Genomic DNA, 17,678 nt, shown 5'->3' on the forward strand with positions numbered 1-17,678 from the left:
ATATATATATATGTGTGTGTGTGTATGTATATATATATATATATATATTCTCTCTCTCTCTCTCTCTCTCTCTTTAAATATATATATATATATATATATATATATATATATATATATATATATATATATATAATACATGGGATGCGTGAACCTATAAACCCATTATGACAGATTCGACAATAGGCAATATGGAGGATGCTGGAGATGTCTAGTATAGAATATTAATTTAATATAAGCGATTTAAAGTTCGAACAAGGGAAATGAAGAATCCATCAGCATATATATGCTACTGGTTTGATGTAAATGCTGACCTGAGACTATGGTGTGCTGTTTTTGTCCTGTTCAATATCTTATGGAAGGGTGGAGCAGAAGTATGAGAAAGGACAAGTATAGATGCCAAGTTGTGCGATTAAAACGTGAATTGTGAAAGGAGAGAGCAATGACTGCTAATGCGGATGGTGGAAGAATGTCAATGGTTGACTTTTTATAAGTACTTGGGAGCAAATGTCGCAGATGACAGGAGGACGAGGGAATACATAAGCTTGTCCAGGGGCTTGGATTGTCTGAGGAGGCCGAGATGAGACTGTATAAAAGATTATTTAGTCGTCTCTCCTTTCTGGAAGTGAAATATGGATGATGAGTGCGAATGAAACAAAAGAAGTTGAAGCTGTTAAGATGAACAGACAGCACAGTATATGAGGCATAAGAAGAACAGAGGACGGGTTTTCTGGGCGTTTCGAGATGGTTTGGTCATTGGACAGAATGGACGATGTTGGTATAAAACAGATAGTGGCAAAAAAAGAACCGTATTATTCACCAAGCACAAGAATGCAGGGGTGGACATCGTACCATGTGCTGGATGAGGGAGGGAGGGAGGGAGTGAGGGCGTGTGTGTGTTCCACGAGCTACTGGTGAGATTTCATTTTTGGCAAACGTAGTGGATAATGGCGAGGTAATTTTACTGTAACCAGAGGTTTAATCCACGACATTTACGGCATGAAAGTGGCAGTATTCATTGTAACTTTTCTGAAGCCAGCCTCAGTTATCTGAAAGTGTCTTCTTAAGAATCCCTGAAGCTCTGATACTCTTTGTAGTATGGGAGAAACGTGACGCCATATTGCGAATGAACAAATATTGGTGAAGAATTAAAGGAGAACAAAACTGAAAAATGAAAATATGAAAAATGAAAATAAACTCCAATTTCAGCACCACAACAGCAAATTCTTTTAATAATCGATAATGGCGATAATTGTCTGTAAAGTATTGGAACAGACCCAAATAGAATTAATAACAGCTTTACCCAATGGTGATCATTAGCGCTAGAAATCTAACCAACAACCAAGCTTTATTTATATCGCAGGTTGTTATTGACTGTCAATCAATTCTCTCATAAGAGTTCTCTAGGCCCACTGCATACCACATAAAGGTTTTCTCTTGAATTTTCATACTTCTTCAAACTCAACATAATGAAGTATGTATACTATAGTAGATTTACATTAATCGTGCATCGGATGTCTAGGCCAGTCCCTTCCGACGCTCCTTATTGGCTGTTGATAAGCCAATCACGGGGCTGGAAACCCTCAGTCTCTCTAGAGAGTTCACATAGGCAGGATGTATGTTCCACGTCTCCTAAGGGATACGTCTTTCAAAAGTATCCCTCAGGAGAGGTGGAACATACGTCCTTCTTATGTGAACTCTCGAGAGAGAATGAGTTTCCAGCCCTGCAACTGGCTTATCAACAGCCAATCAGGAGCGTCGTAAGGGACTGGCCTAGACATCAAATGCACAGTTGATGTGAATCTACTATAGGCACCTAGTCACGATTATGATTGCAAACTAGCAAGGTATTACAACTTACGTAAACCCGTTTACAAAGTAATATAGCTTCTTTGTTTAATACTGTCGAGAGGTGACACAATATACAATCATAAAAATACAAGTGCGTCATAAAACGTTTAAACATATCCAAAACACAAACAAACGCACACAATGCCTCGCAACAGTATTACTCACCTTACAAGAGTCGTAAAAAGGAGACTGCACGTTGCCATGGTAACAAGGAGGTGGATCAAAGTATGGAGATTCCAGTACACCATGGTCTCCCAGCTTTCCTGTTTTTGGAAGTTCACTCAGAACGTACCAACCTGCAAATTTGGAACAGCTCGAGATCAGTAATTGCGCACCACATTAAAATTTAATCTTAAAATCAAATTACAATGAATGTTCAATACTTTCATTTTAAATAAGCACAAGATGAACAAATTTCAAAATATGCAATGAATAAATTTTAGTATGAGTAAATCAATGACGAATATCATTCACTCCAAGCAAATTAGAAGTAAAAAAATATTCAAATAAATAAACGAGAATAATCTTCACCCAAATAAATAAACAATAAAAAACTATTGTTACAACAAACTTCAAATCTACTGTAATATAAGAGTAAACGAGTTAAGAGAGATCCTACATCATTAAGATTCAATACCTGATTCGTTGCCGTAAGTATGGTCATATTGTGGCCCTGTAAAATCCTTTTCAGTGGATCCCTGGTGTCTTTTGAAGTCCATCTGATCATCCAACCTGTTTTGCCAACCGCACCAGCCGCTCTCGAAGTCGCATCGAGCACCAACAGGAAGTTGGTCTGTAGGTGTGACAGAGGGAAAGAACTCTTATTGTTTAATCTGATATATTCTTAGGTGGAACTTCTCTACGACTTTGGATTCAACTTATCTGCCCGTAAAGATAAAACCTGAGACCTATAGTTGGGTGAGTACCTCTACAGTCATCTTTCGTGTGTAATCATCTATTTAACTATGAAGAATCACATTTTTCATTCATCTTATTACTAATCTTCAAAAACAGAATTCAATATCAAATTTGTGGTAAATCACAAACCGACCTATAGCATAAAATCGACGCTCACCGAGCCGGAATTCGTTAAAATCAAGGTACCATATAGCTGTGGATAATGCCGTGGTACAAACAACAAATCCAAGCTCTTTCATAAGAAGGTGGCCTCGACCGCCAACTACTATTTCAAGCGAGACAATATTAAAAGGAACAAATACTTACCACAAAAGTTTTCATCTTCACCACCTCGACAGTCTCTTGCTATGTCGCATACGGAGTCCCTAGAAACACAATCTCCATTGTTACACAGCATGCCAGAGCAGTTCAATGGGGGGTCAAGATCTGAGAGGGGAAAAAAGCATAAGGTTATCGGTTGGATACTCATAGCCATCCAGAGAACCCCTGGAAACGAAATTACATAGAATTATAAGCGCGCTATATGTATAGGTAAAGTATAACGTACAAGCAGGATTTTTTATGGGCTAACGCATCCACTTATGGATATCACGGATAATTATTTGAATTTCTTAATTACAATTTTTTTCTTCTTTAATTTTCAAACAGCAGAAATGATCAGGCTGCGATTCCCTCCATTCAGTCCTAAAAGACACCTCTAACCATCAAACGAAACAAGATACGAGACTCGGACAAGACAAGACAGATTTATGATTGCAATGTAAGCAGGACTTCAAAAATTTGACTGGGTGGGGGGATTGTTTTGTTTGTTTGTATGGTGATTTTACGTTGCATGGAACCAATGGTTATTCAGCAACGGGACCAACGGCTTTACGTGACTTCCGAACCACGTCCAGAGCGAACTTTTATCACCAGAAATACACATCTCTGACCGCTCAATGGAATGCCCGAAATTGAACACGTCACTGAGGCGCAGTGGGTGTGGGGAGGGAGAGACTGCCGCTCATTTTGCATTCTTCAGCCACAACAGGAAGCCTTTTGCTCTTTTCCTACCTGCTCTTGCTTCTCCGCGCAGGAGCATTTTAAAAGGCTACCTAGTGAGAAACAGCACATACTTGTCCCTACTGCCACTTGTCTCGTCTAAGGAATGTCTCTGAACCGTTTTAATTTATTGTTTATCAGTTTCAAGATTTTGCCAGAGTATTTCTCGCGCTACAAGTCATCAGTAATTTCCGTGCTGTCTATAATACCTTTATTTGACCACCATTTCAGCACTAAAGTACTGTATTCAGACTTGTTTCTCTGTAATATTATGGAATTACTTGTTATGTCCATTACGGTCGTTTGATTTTATTAAGAGAGACTTTTCTCTTCATACACCTCAAAATCTGCCTTCTTTTAAATCCTGGAGCTCCCTTGTCCTTCTTTCCTACTACATTTGTTTATTCACCTTGTGACATCTCTAACATCAACTGTTCAGTACCTACACAAGTAAAAAATGTCCATTTATGCAGTCATCTTTAATGGTATTAATTGTACCATAAGCCTGATTTAAAGTTGAGTTATTCAGTTTACATAACGGCTGCTACTACACACCAACATGATTCTCAGAAACACTCAAACTTCTCTAATCATATCTAAAACATCTTCCGTATTATGAATTGAAACTTTTACCTATGATATGAACACATTTCCGACTTCTTTCACGCACTTTACTCACACTAGACACAGTCAGCCGTAAACTTGCAAACGGCGTCAAACGTTAAGCAAACAAGGAAACACCCAACACCCTTCATTCTTACTCTCATTCTTTTTCTCAGGTGGGCCACTCTTTCTCCCCTCCTAATTCCAGACAAAGAGTGTCTTTATCTCATCCATCAGACTATTGCCTCGGTACTAATTTCGTACAAAGCTAGTCATTCTCTTGGCAGAAACTAACCCTTATTCAGTCAGCAGTTATATTCTTGTTCAGTATACACTTTCTGCAGTACTAGTTTTGCACCATTCCAGCAAAATACTTGTCTGACTTTCATCAGGGATAATTTCAAATTAAAATTCCTTTTTTTTTCTTCTAACCCGCATTCCCTTATATCTTATTTCATTCCAAGCGAGTCACTTCTTTTCCAACTCTACGCCAGGCAACTCCATCGTCATTTATTCAGTCTTTTGTAGACCATTCTTCATTACCCGAGATTTCGTATCGAAGTCATTTCCTCGCTTCAGCCACAATTTCATCACATAAAGCGAGTAAGAAAGATGTCACTTTATTGTATAACTCCTTATGTATGTATGTATGTACAATCGGGACCCGATTCTAATTTTAAGTTCATGCAAAATGAATAACTTTATTGTCGAATTCACAATCATTCTCACATCTAATATCGGACCAGATCGGCAATTTTCTTCTCAGTACTGGTATATCATTAAACCTGTCATTCTCTTGTCCAACCCACCTTATTCTTAATCCCAATTGCATACTATCCTAGAAAAACACTTATCAAAATAATGCCAGAAACGCCGACCGACTCATATAGTGCCATTTTTCTGAACACTAACGTAACCCCTTTTATTTTAAAATATATTAATGGCCTTAGAAGAAAATCGGTGAACTGACACAATCTTAGGAAGATAATTTGTACACCAAAATCCATAATAGAATGGTGACTCAGTTTAACCTGTTCATAATTTGATTGCTTTTACATAATCTATTGAGCCTACATGGAGTTAGTCATCACTTCTTATCGAATTAAGTATTTAAAAAAATCATTGCATCAAAATTTAATGGGCGAATTTAAGGCGTATTAAAATGCACAAAAAGAAACACACACACATTATATGTGTATAACTGAATCAAGGAAATTTGGAACATGATGAATATATAAATAAAGGCAAAAGCCACGAAGGATAGTGGAACAATGGAGTGCTGCGAGGCCTTACGACTCAATGTCCTTTACTTGGCAGTCTGCTAAGTAAAGGACATTGAATCGAAAGGTCTCGTAGCACTCCTTCGTTTCACTTTTCTTCGTGACTTTTGGCTTTATATATATGTATATATACACACATATATATAATTATTCATTATACTTTCTTCAAGAAGAAAGGAGCATTACAATACTAACCAATAAACTAAACATAACAAAGCTGACTTACCGAGAATACAATTGGCGAGCTGAATGTTATCAATGGCCACGTGAGTAGGTTTCCCCGTTCCCAGCATGACCTCGATGCCCAAACGGAAGGGCTGGGTTATTTTGCCAATGTAAGACTTTCTTCTTTTCCACCTGGGGAGAATCAGAAAACAAATCGTCATTTTACCGTTAACTGGGGATTCCGTATTGGCTTAGACACAAGAAACAACTCCTGTAACATTTTACAGAATGTGTTACAAATAACATGATCATAATATATTTAACTTTCTTCAGACTAGTACTACAATTTCAAAATTAGCCCCCCCCCCCTCTCTCTCTCTCTCTCTCTCTCGCTCTTTCTCTCTCTCTCTCTCTCTCCTCACACACACACACACACACATACATATATATATATATATATATATATATATATATATATATATATATATATAATATAACTAAACACATATAATATGATTAATTTCTATAATTCAAAGCTCAGCAATCACCAAGTAATAAGGTTATTTTCAAGTACAAATATCTAAATATATAATTCTACGGTTTACCTGAGTTTCATTGGCACAAGAATAATTACCAAAATATCAACCTTCTTGATACCATCTAGAACAAAAGTCAGTGTTATTTTCCTTGGATCACCAAATATAGATACACACACATCCACACACACATATACACATACACAATACACATACACTATATATGTGTATATTATATACAATTATATGTAGTATATAGTATATATATAATATATAAATATAATTAATATATATATATATATATTATATATATATATATATATATATTTATATATATATATATATATATATATTATATATATATATATATATATATATATATAAATATAATACTTGTAAAGACCTCCTATAAAAAATCTAGGAGGTGGTGAGGGGTCATTACTACATAAACACGTACAGAAATTTGGAAATAATAAACCAAAACAACAAGGAACGTGAATAACATTTGATAAAATACTCGAGATATATAATTACACAAATAACACTATTCCCGCTAATCAAATATACAACTCTTAAAAAAAAATTCTTAACTTGGGAATACATCACGATTGTTAATACTTCACAAACACTCTTTATGTATACCACACGGAGCAGCTGGGGAAACGTTACAGTCCCCGCAATATGAAAGGGAATAAGGCAAGGGCTCACAAAGCTGAGGAAGTATACAGAAAACGAGAAGCGGCAAGGAGTCTCAAGAGAAGAAAGGTAGTGTACATAACCAAGGATTCTTGAACATATACGATCAATGCAAATCATATCGGTAACTACGAACATGGTTCGTACCAATATATATTCTAGGTGCATGCACATCAAGTTATCTTCTTCATATATATATATATATATATATATATATATATATATATATATATATATATATATATATATATATATATATATATATACACACACACACCACACACACACACACACCACACACATATATATATATATATATATATATATATATATATATATATATGAATAACTTAATCACGAAGTATATAAAACGTGATGCTAGGTACACTAAAGGTTTTTAGCCACAAAGGAAAAAATGAAAAGCGTGATAGCAAAGCACTTTCGGTCTAGTGCGACCTTTTACTCAGCCATAACTGATCTTACAGAGGAAAAACATAGTCAAAGTAGCCTTAATATCCAAACTGACATTAAGATTAGCAATAAGGTCGATTTCACTCTACTAATTAATTAGTCCCACATGTATATAGTTATTATTTCTCTCTCTCTCTCTCTTCGTCTCTGCTCTCTCTCTCTCTCTCTTCTCTCTCGTCTCTCTCTCTCTCTCTCTTGCTCCATATATTTATTTCCTTTTTTTCGTCTTTTCACTAATTCTTTTTTTTGGGGAACATTTTTGTAAATTTCATGGTAATAAGTTGTATATGCCTCCTTGTTTTTTTTTTTCAAAATGTATTGTTTTCGGGATGAATCATCTGTTGACAAGCGTGTGCTCCTCCAAGGTGTGGCTGCCTAAAAATCGCGTATCCTGCCCTCAGGCGTTTCCTTGTTTCTGTAGAGTGAAATCGACCTTATTGCTAATCTTAATGTCAGTTTGGATATTAAGCTACTTTGACTATGTTTTTCCTCTGTAAGATCAGTTGTGCCTGAGTAAAGGGTCGCACTAGACCGCAAGTGCTTGGCTATCTCGCTTTTCATTTTTTCCTTCGTGGCAAAAACCTTTAGTATAAATACATATATATATATATATAAATAATATATATTAATAATATAATATAATGTAAAGATAAAATTATATGTATATATATACATAATCTAATATACTATATATATATATATACACACATATATATTATCTGTTGTATATATTATATATCGATATATAATATATATACTAAATATATAGATATATAATATATATAATATATATATATATATATATACACAATACATATATATGTATATATATATATATATATATATATTATATATATATATATGAGGAAGGTTTATTTGGCTGTCATGCACCTACAAAATGAATCAAGACTGGCATTTCATGGTTGTACTGTTCCCTGTTAATCCTTCCAAGAGGAAGAAACGACCAGAAATTTGGGATTATTAAGCCCTCGTTGTATTAGGCAATTTTCTTTTACTGCTCCTTGACGACATTTATTCGTAACACAGAAGCTGTAAAGATGCGGTATCACCTCAAGTGACACTGTTTGTTTTTTTTCCTCATGTCTTCACATGAAATTTACTACCTAATACTTCCACCACAATATCCAGTCGAGACAAAAATGGCGGAATACTTGTAAAGATACTGACGCTACACATCTAAAAAATAAAGGTTATAATTTAATAAAAAAAAAAACTAGTATAAGGGGAATGACACCCCAGAACAGACATTCAGTTCGAGTTCCAGTGGTTAATACCATGCTGTTAAGTAGCTGAAACCGTCTTACCCAAGCAAGAAACCCGTCATCTTGCAACGTTTTCTATTGCCAAGAAAAATACAAATTCACGTAAAATGAAAAGACAAAAGCTTCATTGTTTAATAAGGGAATTAAAAAGTAAAGAGGTGATCGAGGGCAATCATATACCTATAGACGAAAAATATTCAAGTTAGTGTTTGATATAAGAAAATTTGTTTCATGGCTCCTTTTCCCAAAGATGACAGATATACATTCACTGATATCATTTGGCTACCATTATTATTATTATCACCCATGCGTATAAAATACATCAAACTTAAAAATTGCCATTTATCTGCTGAATCGTTTCTACCCAGTAGGATGCTAACATGAAAGAATTCGAAGTGGATATTTGCACCAGGAGGTGAAAATAACAATGCGTTATTCGCACCCGAGATTTAAGATACAAGTTAGGTAGCTGATGTCTGATGCTAGTAGCTCGAAGTTCTTTGATCATATTTTCTTTATTTCTCTCTTCAGTTAGTTACATTCTTAACCAGTTTACCTCTTAAAGATACTATTTGTTATCGAAGGGAATAGTCTAAAGTTATTTGCTCTCGATAGTTAAGATAAAGTCAGATGCTTCATACTGAACTAGTTCGCCTCTTTAAGATAGCTACTGCTTTTTATCGAATAGAATACTTTCATTATTGGAAGCATCTGCTGTCTTCCTCTTCTTCAATGGCAGAATCCATCCGTAAAATTTTCTTCCACAATGACATAATATATACTTGACGATGAGCGGCGTTATCAGCAATTTCTCAGCAAATGCACAATGGTGGAACATGGTACCAAGGAAAGTGACTTAAAAGAACCCTATGATATGTTCACTGAAAATACAGTTGCAAAGATGATGGAATATCACAAAATACTCTCCGATTCTGCACCAAAAGTCAGTTGTTTGCAAGAAGGTGTATCTTATCACTTTTCTTTGCCAACATCAACTACAATTCTACAGAAAGTAGCGTAGAACAGAGACAAAACTTTCGAAAACAAAGATGGCAAATCTACAAATGAAAAAAAAACCATTTGTTTGTTTGTTTGTATGGTGCTTTTACGTTGCATGGAACCAGTGGTTATTCAGCAACGGGACCAACGGCTTTACGTGACTTTCGAACCACGTCGAGAGTGAACTTCTATCACCAGAAATCACATCTCTAACACCTCAGTGGAATGCCCGAGAATCGAACTCGTGGCCACCGAGGTGGCACGCCAAGACCATACCGATCATGCCACTGAGGCGCTTAAAACATTTGTATACGCATAATTTTCAATTTCATTTTTACTTTTTAGTAAGAATATGAAGCACTGTCAGAGATAATGGAAAGCCTTCAGGAGATCCCGAAATATCAACCGCATCAGACGAAATCATGATATATGCTGCAAATAACACGGTCTGAATCCAACATATTGCCTTTCATGACACGAAAACAATTTCCAGGGCATTAAACCCCCTCTCTTTCGTAACCCAAGTTGATTGATTTTGCAGAGCTTAAAATTGTAGGTGACAGGGACTTTGTTTTGATTCTTTTCCAGCCAAAGATTACATTCTTTGACAATGCGAACACGCTAACCAATGATCTTCACAAGCAAGGTTAACTGCAGATTTATGACATTCCTTCTATCCAATTTCCACTAAAACAACGTTAGAATAACAAGCATATATATTTAATTTACCTTCTGCCTCGATCTAGTCATTAACGTATCAGAAATCAGTGTTTCCACTTACTGTTGGCCCAGAACTCAACAAAACCAAGAGAGATAAATAATCACAACAAAAATTTACGATTTCCTTTGATTCGCACCATCCTCGCCTCACCAGCAAGAAGACAGGGATCGAATCCCAAGCAAGGCCCGAAAGATAAAATTATGCTCACCTTCTGTTGCAACACTGTGCCTCTGTGGAACTAAGCAGTGCATTATGCACATGATAATCATTCCGCTGAAAGGGCAAGAGGACCAATTTCTCTCTCTCTCTCTCTCTCTCTCTCTCTCTCTCTCTCTCTCTCTCTCTCTCTCATACATATACGTATATAGGTGTGATGTTGTACAGCTGGAGGAAGGAATGATAGGAGTTGACCTTTAAGCGCTTTCGCGTATTTTTCACACCTCCTCAGGGTCAAGTGATACAAAAATTAATTATTTGGATGTACGAACTGGATGAACTCCTTGTAAACAATATTTTTAGACAATTAGTTTTTAAATAGTAGTACGATAGTTTTTATGTTTATGTATTGCTGCCACAGAGGTGTCTTTGTAACAAATAATGAATTTTTGTATCACTTGACCTGAGGAGGTGTGAAAAATACACGAAAGCGCCTAAAAGTCAACTCCTTTCATTCCTTCCTCCAGCTGTATGAAAACACGAAATATCGCATGCTTTAGCGATAGATCGTCAATATACATCTGTATGTATTACATATATATATATATATATATATATATATATATATATATATACGTATATACTACTATATATATATATATATATATATATATATATATATATATATATATATATATATATATATAATATTCATAATTATAACAGCAACGGAAAAAGTGAAATAAGAACAAAAACGATAAACTGATTTCTAGTATACCAAGTAAATAACGTTTATAATTCTTTTACTTTCACTTCCAGTGAACAAAAAAATTAATATAAAAAAATAAAAAATAAATAAAAAAACCGAGTGAAACTAAACATTACATTCATCTCCATCCAACAAGAAGGGTCAAACCGTTTGGGTAATTTGATATTCTATATGAACCACCAGATTCCTAGAAGCATCAATTAACAGCTAACAAAAATACCGAATAGTTTATACAATTGAAATTCAGCTAGATTAACGCTCGTTACGAACTAACATTTTTCTAAACAAATAAAACTTTCACAAAAATAATCATTCCACCTTTTATAAGTGTTCTATAGTTATATTTGCAGATTCAGCTTTACTAGATCGTCATTGTTATATTATAATGGCCCTCTTTCCATTCACTTCCGTGGAGATGTGGTGGAGCAATAAGGAGGCGTGATTCAACCTCCAGCTTCTTCGGGACGCATAAGTTGTAAACATTACATTCTTAACTTGACGACAATTAAAACGGGCTAAAATCTATGGTCAAATACGTCCTTGTTTCACCAAGAAATATTAAAATAAATGTTATATTTTATTAGAAAAACTTTTCTGTGATGTTTAACATGCACATTATTTATTTTTTTACATTTTTATTCTAATAAATAAATCATAAATATCATACCCTCCAATTCCTGTATTGTTAACTCAACGCAAAATTCCTTTTTCAAACCTTTTTAAGGCTTTCCTACCCCCCAAACAACAACAACAACAAAGTAGTTTGTAGGCTTACTCTCCGAGTAAGCGAAAAACGTCTCTATGTCGATTTTATACTAAAAGCAAAACTTGATTTCTCCACAATTAATTCAAGCGATCATATGCATATTTTTGTATATAAAACCCATGCTTTAATAGCCAATTTCGGACAAATCTTCGCGCTGAGAGAGAGAGAGAGAGAGAGAGAGAGAGAGAGAGAGAGAGAGAGAGAGAGAGAGATTGTTCATTATTCAGTTAAAAACTTAACTTCGACTCTTGTTATATTTCAGATGCAAAATGAGACTCAAAGTTGGTAGCAGTTACATAATAAAAATGAGTTATCCTGAGCTACTGAATATTTATAGGGTTTTCATTATTAGTGTAGAGAAGGACTATTCATTCTATAATTTCAACTTTGTGAATACAAGACCATTCAACTTGATGATTCCAATATCAAAAGATTATTTTCTTTCCGTTTTCGCTGATATATTTACTTATAACTGCATGTACAAAATACCAAGTCTCCCTTATCCTATTAAATTTAATTAAACGTTAACCTTTTCCTAACATCACCTGCCCTTTTACATTGGCTTGTTTAATCGTCACCCTAAATTGGATACGAGTAAAATTGTCCAGTCCACACCAATGTAAAAGTAAACTGGAAAATATCAGAGTAAAGGTTCGATGCAGATGGTAATTGATTTGCTTAACGAGGAGCGATTACTGAATATACGAATTTGTCTTCGTAAATCATATGGAATTAAGTAATGTTAATTGCACGCGTCTCCAAAATAAGATATGACTATATTTTAGCATTTATATTTACTTTCTATATACTGGCACTGGACTTTGATAAAAGAGGAGTTTTAAGAATAAGATATATTTTCTAACTTCGGCTAAATAGTCAAGAGGCATGGCTAACATATACGAACGACTGATCTTGAACAGATAATGACTATTCTTTTTAGCTGAGCAGAAAAAAAAGGAGCTCGATTAAGAATGCCCCTTAGGAGAACATTATAAAAAATGTGCAAAATAATGCAGATAATCATATTGAATACGTCTAGGGGGTTATATAGCAATTGCAAAGCACGCTTCCTATAAGAAAACTTTTTCCTGTGATCTATTTTGTTCTTTTATTCTTCTCTGAACAGCTTTTAGTGCCTATCCCTATTATCATTTAGGGTGTACTAGATCATATAATAAATAAATAATCAAACTTGGTAACGATCCCCACCAGGAAACCCCTTTCCTCTCTTCCTTTTAGTTACATAAATAAGTTTCCGTAAAGAAAATAATTCCCAACCACTCAGGTCATCACGATTTATACCTATCGTCTTATTCAAAATAGATAGTGAGGAGCTACATAACCAATTCAATTTGAAATAACACAAAAGGGGCTCAAATTAACCCGGTGTCTGTGGGAAGTTCGGAGGCACGAGAATACAAAGAAGTTCAGTGGTTCTGTCTTAATGATGTCGAAATAAACTTATAATAAAAAATCGTCAGTGGAAGGTTTATCATGACCAATACCTTATAATGTAGCTGCAATTCGGGTTGGTACAGTGCATATCATACTCAATGATTTCTACACTGAATGTTCTCAATCTTGATTTATTACATGATACACCTGGAAATGTCAATTCTTTACAGCAAGTTTCTGATAAAATAAGCCAAGGATAAGTAATATCTAGAGCAAGGAAAAATAACTCATAATCTCGACAGTGAATTTTTTCCCTGAAACTAATCACCATACACTGAACTGCTTTGGGTTGGAAGCTAATTTCCCTCTATCCATAAGAAAGGAGACAGAGAGACGGTGAGAGACACCATGTGATAGCAGTTATCCGTCTATTGTTTCATATGAGTTTCAGCCAGGTATAATTTTAGGTGGATTTTCTCATATCATTCATTTTCGTTTGCGTTCACAAACGTTCGCACCACTCCATGGAATCTGCCAAAAATGTGCCAAACCCCAGGTGGTCCATAATTAGGAAGGGGGGCCCCTCTTAACGGGTGCTTTGAATAAACTCAGCAGGGATCTGGTTTTCAATGGAAGAACCTCTTCTTTATATCGTAGTGAATATATTTTAAAGTTTTGTTGTACCAGCGACCGGCAGTAAGAAAACAATTGAATGTAAATCTTTTATATATATATATATATATCTATATATCTATATATATCCATATATATATTACACACACACACACACACACACACACACACATATATATATATATATATATTATATATATAGATATATATATATATATATATATATATATATATATATCACACACACACACGCTAATACCTCAGGGAAAATAGTAGGCAGAAATTCGCGTCCTTTTGTGCCTCGACGATGTCTTATTAAAGGACGAAAGGGCTCGGCTATGAATTTCTGCCTATTATTTTACCTGTGGTATTCACTTATATCATGAAGACACGTGCATCTACTTTGATTTTTTACACACACACATGTTTGTATTTATTTATATATCTATAAATATATATATATATATATATATATATATATATATATATAATATATATATATATATATATATTTATTATAACAAAATATGTGAATATACGGGTTTAAGAGCAAATACTGAATAAAACAGGATGTAATTAACGAATACATAAAAATACTGAAAATAAATGATATACCGCATTACCTATGCTTGAAGTAGCTATAAATAGCCCAGAATCTTCTTAACGAAACAATATTCGGCTTAAAAAATGCTATTGGAGTCATGTTTTTGGCAGATTGGTGTCTAATACACTCTGCATATTAAATATGAACACATGGATTCAGTGCAAATTCCAAATGGCTTGTTTTTTTTAAGTTATCTGTGAACACATTTAATCATTTGAGCGTTTAAAACCGGAAGCTGGAGTTTAAAAAAAATTAAAGTTACATTCTTTTAACCTTTCCTACTTTATTTACTTAAGAAAAACCTTCTTTCCTTTAAAAGAAGGCTCTCTAAACAGGTGATACACTGATAACATGGCTGGTAGGGCTGTTCATATGTAAGCATAATGAAATATTTCATAATGAATCGGCAAAATACTTAAAACCTACATAAAAGAAGAATTTGTTTGGTTTTATTTTTTGTTTTTAATCTAATTTTCATACCATAAATTTGTTTTCTCAAATTAATAAATGGAATATAAAACAGAAATACCATCCAAGCGATGTATTTTGCAAAGTGATGCAATATATTGTAGCGTGACTGTACTAGCGAGTGCCAAAAAATTATAATTTGCTTCATAATATATAAGAAATAAAAGGTAAACAATTTGAGTAAACCATCAAAATTTACTGATATTTTGGCAACCTCGGACTAAATTCCCCTCCCCTTTCCTGGGGGGAGGAAGGATGGTGGGTTAAGAAGAATGAATGATTGAATAATTAATAATTATCTGGCGTCGTGACTACCAGAATGATTGACGCCGTGTGGGTTAAGAAGAAACAAAAGATGTGAACACAAGATGTAAACAATTACCGCTTAGTAATAATTAAATATATCAGAAGAAAAGCAAAGTATTTTCTAAAGCAAAGAGAAACGGGAGGGGAAAAAAGGAGGGGGGGAGGGGGGACGGAAAAATACAAAGAGAGGAAGGGAAGGGAAGGAGGCCCGGAAACGGAGGGCCCCTCTTCGAAGGAATGTCAGTTTCTGGAGGGGCCTTCAACCGCCCCTTTTGGGAATAACGATGATCCATGAACGACAGGAAACACACTTTCCAAAGAGATCCTGTCGTCGCAAGTCATCCAGAGGGCCCGGACGACTTTTTTAGGAGAGAAAGGGAGGAAGACTGAATCGTGCTGCAATGACACCGAGCGGACAGGAAAACGCAAACCGTCGTCCTTGGATATAAAGTGGCTTTTTGTCGTACTTCAAGTCGGGGTTGCGTGAGAAGTAAACGTCTTCAGCACTGCAAGTTCAATGATTTGAATTAAATCTAGAATTTAGGCCAAAGGACAAGCACTGGAACCTACGAGGCCATTCAGCGTTGAAACGGAAATTGAAAGTATTGGGTTTGTAAGGTGTAACAGGAGGAAAACCTCGAAGCAGTTGCACTATGAAACAACTGTTTAGAGATGGCGGAAAGAAAGATGGTAGAAAGAGACTATGAAAGGAACGAAGGGGGTTGCAGCTATAGTATTTGACGTCTAGGCCAGTCCCTTACGACGCTCCTGATTGGCTGTTGATAAGCCAATCACAGGGCTGGAAACTCTCAATCTCTCTCGAGAGTTCATATGGGTAAGATGTATGTTCCACCTCTCCTGAGGGATACGTCTTTCAGGAGAGATGAAACATACATCCTGCTTATGTGAACTCTCGAGAGACTGAGTTTCCAGCCCTGTGATTGGTTGATCAACAGCCAATCAGGAATGTCGTAAGGGATTGGCCTAGACGTCAAATGCACGGTTGATATGAATCTACTATAGGAGCCTAACGCACGCTACAATGAACCTTAAATAATGCCTACAGTCCACCACATGAGGTGCACTCACGGCACTACCCACCCCTAGGAGGTCAAGTTATAATAAACTTTTGTTTATATTAATTTTATTTTAATGTCGGGCGCAAAGATTAAACCTTAATTGTTGGGAAAATATAACTATATTACCGGTCATCACTATCTGTTTTTACATAGAAATGTATAGTAACCACAAAAGATGAGCGCTACATATCTTCAGCAATGAGACACCAAAGGAGCGGTGCCGCCTCCACCCCCTACCCCTTCTCTGTCCCTTCAACCCCAAGATTCCAGTCTTAGCGTAGGGTTAAATTTCCATTTAAGAAAGGTCAAAAGGCCATTCATCGCATTGAAAGGTTTAGGTACATCATGACCTGCCTAGTTGACCTTCCGCATTACTTACAGAATCGATATATGGAAACAAAAAGAACAACCTGAACTACTTTACTTTCAGTCCTAGCTCACAACACTGGCAAAGTCTAGTGCCACCGATATTTATCAAATCAAAAGGCAAAGGAAAATAAACAAGAAAATTCGATTTTCTTCAAAACAAAAATGTCCCCCTAAACCTATCGATAGCATCAATAGAGTCGTATATAAAAAGTATATACATTTCTTTATATACAAGAACAACAATCCACATAAAGAACGTATATAAATGTGCGTGTACATAATATCACAAATCATTGTGTATAAGCTTAAAATATTTATTTTAGCTTTGACAATACATTCCAGGTATTCATAATTTTAAGGAACGACAACAGCAATGAAAATGTAAACATCAAAGCAACAACGATTATTATTTGGAATATATTGCTAAATATACTCAATGCTAAATATACTAAACGCAAACGTTGCGTGTACAAAGAAACAGATCCGAGAGGAAACGAAGAATTTTCATTACTGAAACTCATGATGCATCCTTTCAAAATCGCCCAATGTTAATCAAAATAGAGCCAACATTG

At 35.2% G+C, this 17,678-nt stretch overlaps 1 protein-coding gene across 1 annotated transcript in view; it reads right to left on the reverse strand.

Moving 5' to 3' along the window:
• The window catches only part of LOC135221802 (tyrosine-protein kinase receptor-like), a 1,041,187-nt gene that overhangs the window by 374,630 nt on the left and 648,879 nt on the right, over positions 1-17,678 (reverse strand). Inside the window, exons 5-8 of the mRNA XM_064259659.1 lie at positions 5,917-6,047; positions 3,073-3,192; positions 2,486-2,641; positions 2,014-2,144 (exon numbers count right to left, since the gene is read on the reverse strand). Of these exons, the coding sequence (XP_064115729.1) occupies positions 2,014-2,144; positions 2,486-2,641; positions 3,073-3,192; positions 5,917-6,047 (538 nt within the window). The remainder of the gene's footprint in view (positions 1-2,013; positions 2,145-2,485; positions 2,642-3,072; positions 3,193-5,916; positions 6,048-17,678) is intronic.

Source organism: Macrobrachium nipponense, chromosome 3 (assembly GCF_015104395.2).
Source record: "Macrobrachium nipponense isolate FS-2020 chromosome 3, ASM1510439v2, whole genome shotgun sequence".
Lineage (NCBI taxonomy): Eukaryota > Metazoa > Arthropoda > Malacostraca > Decapoda > Palaemonidae > Macrobrachium > Macrobrachium nipponense.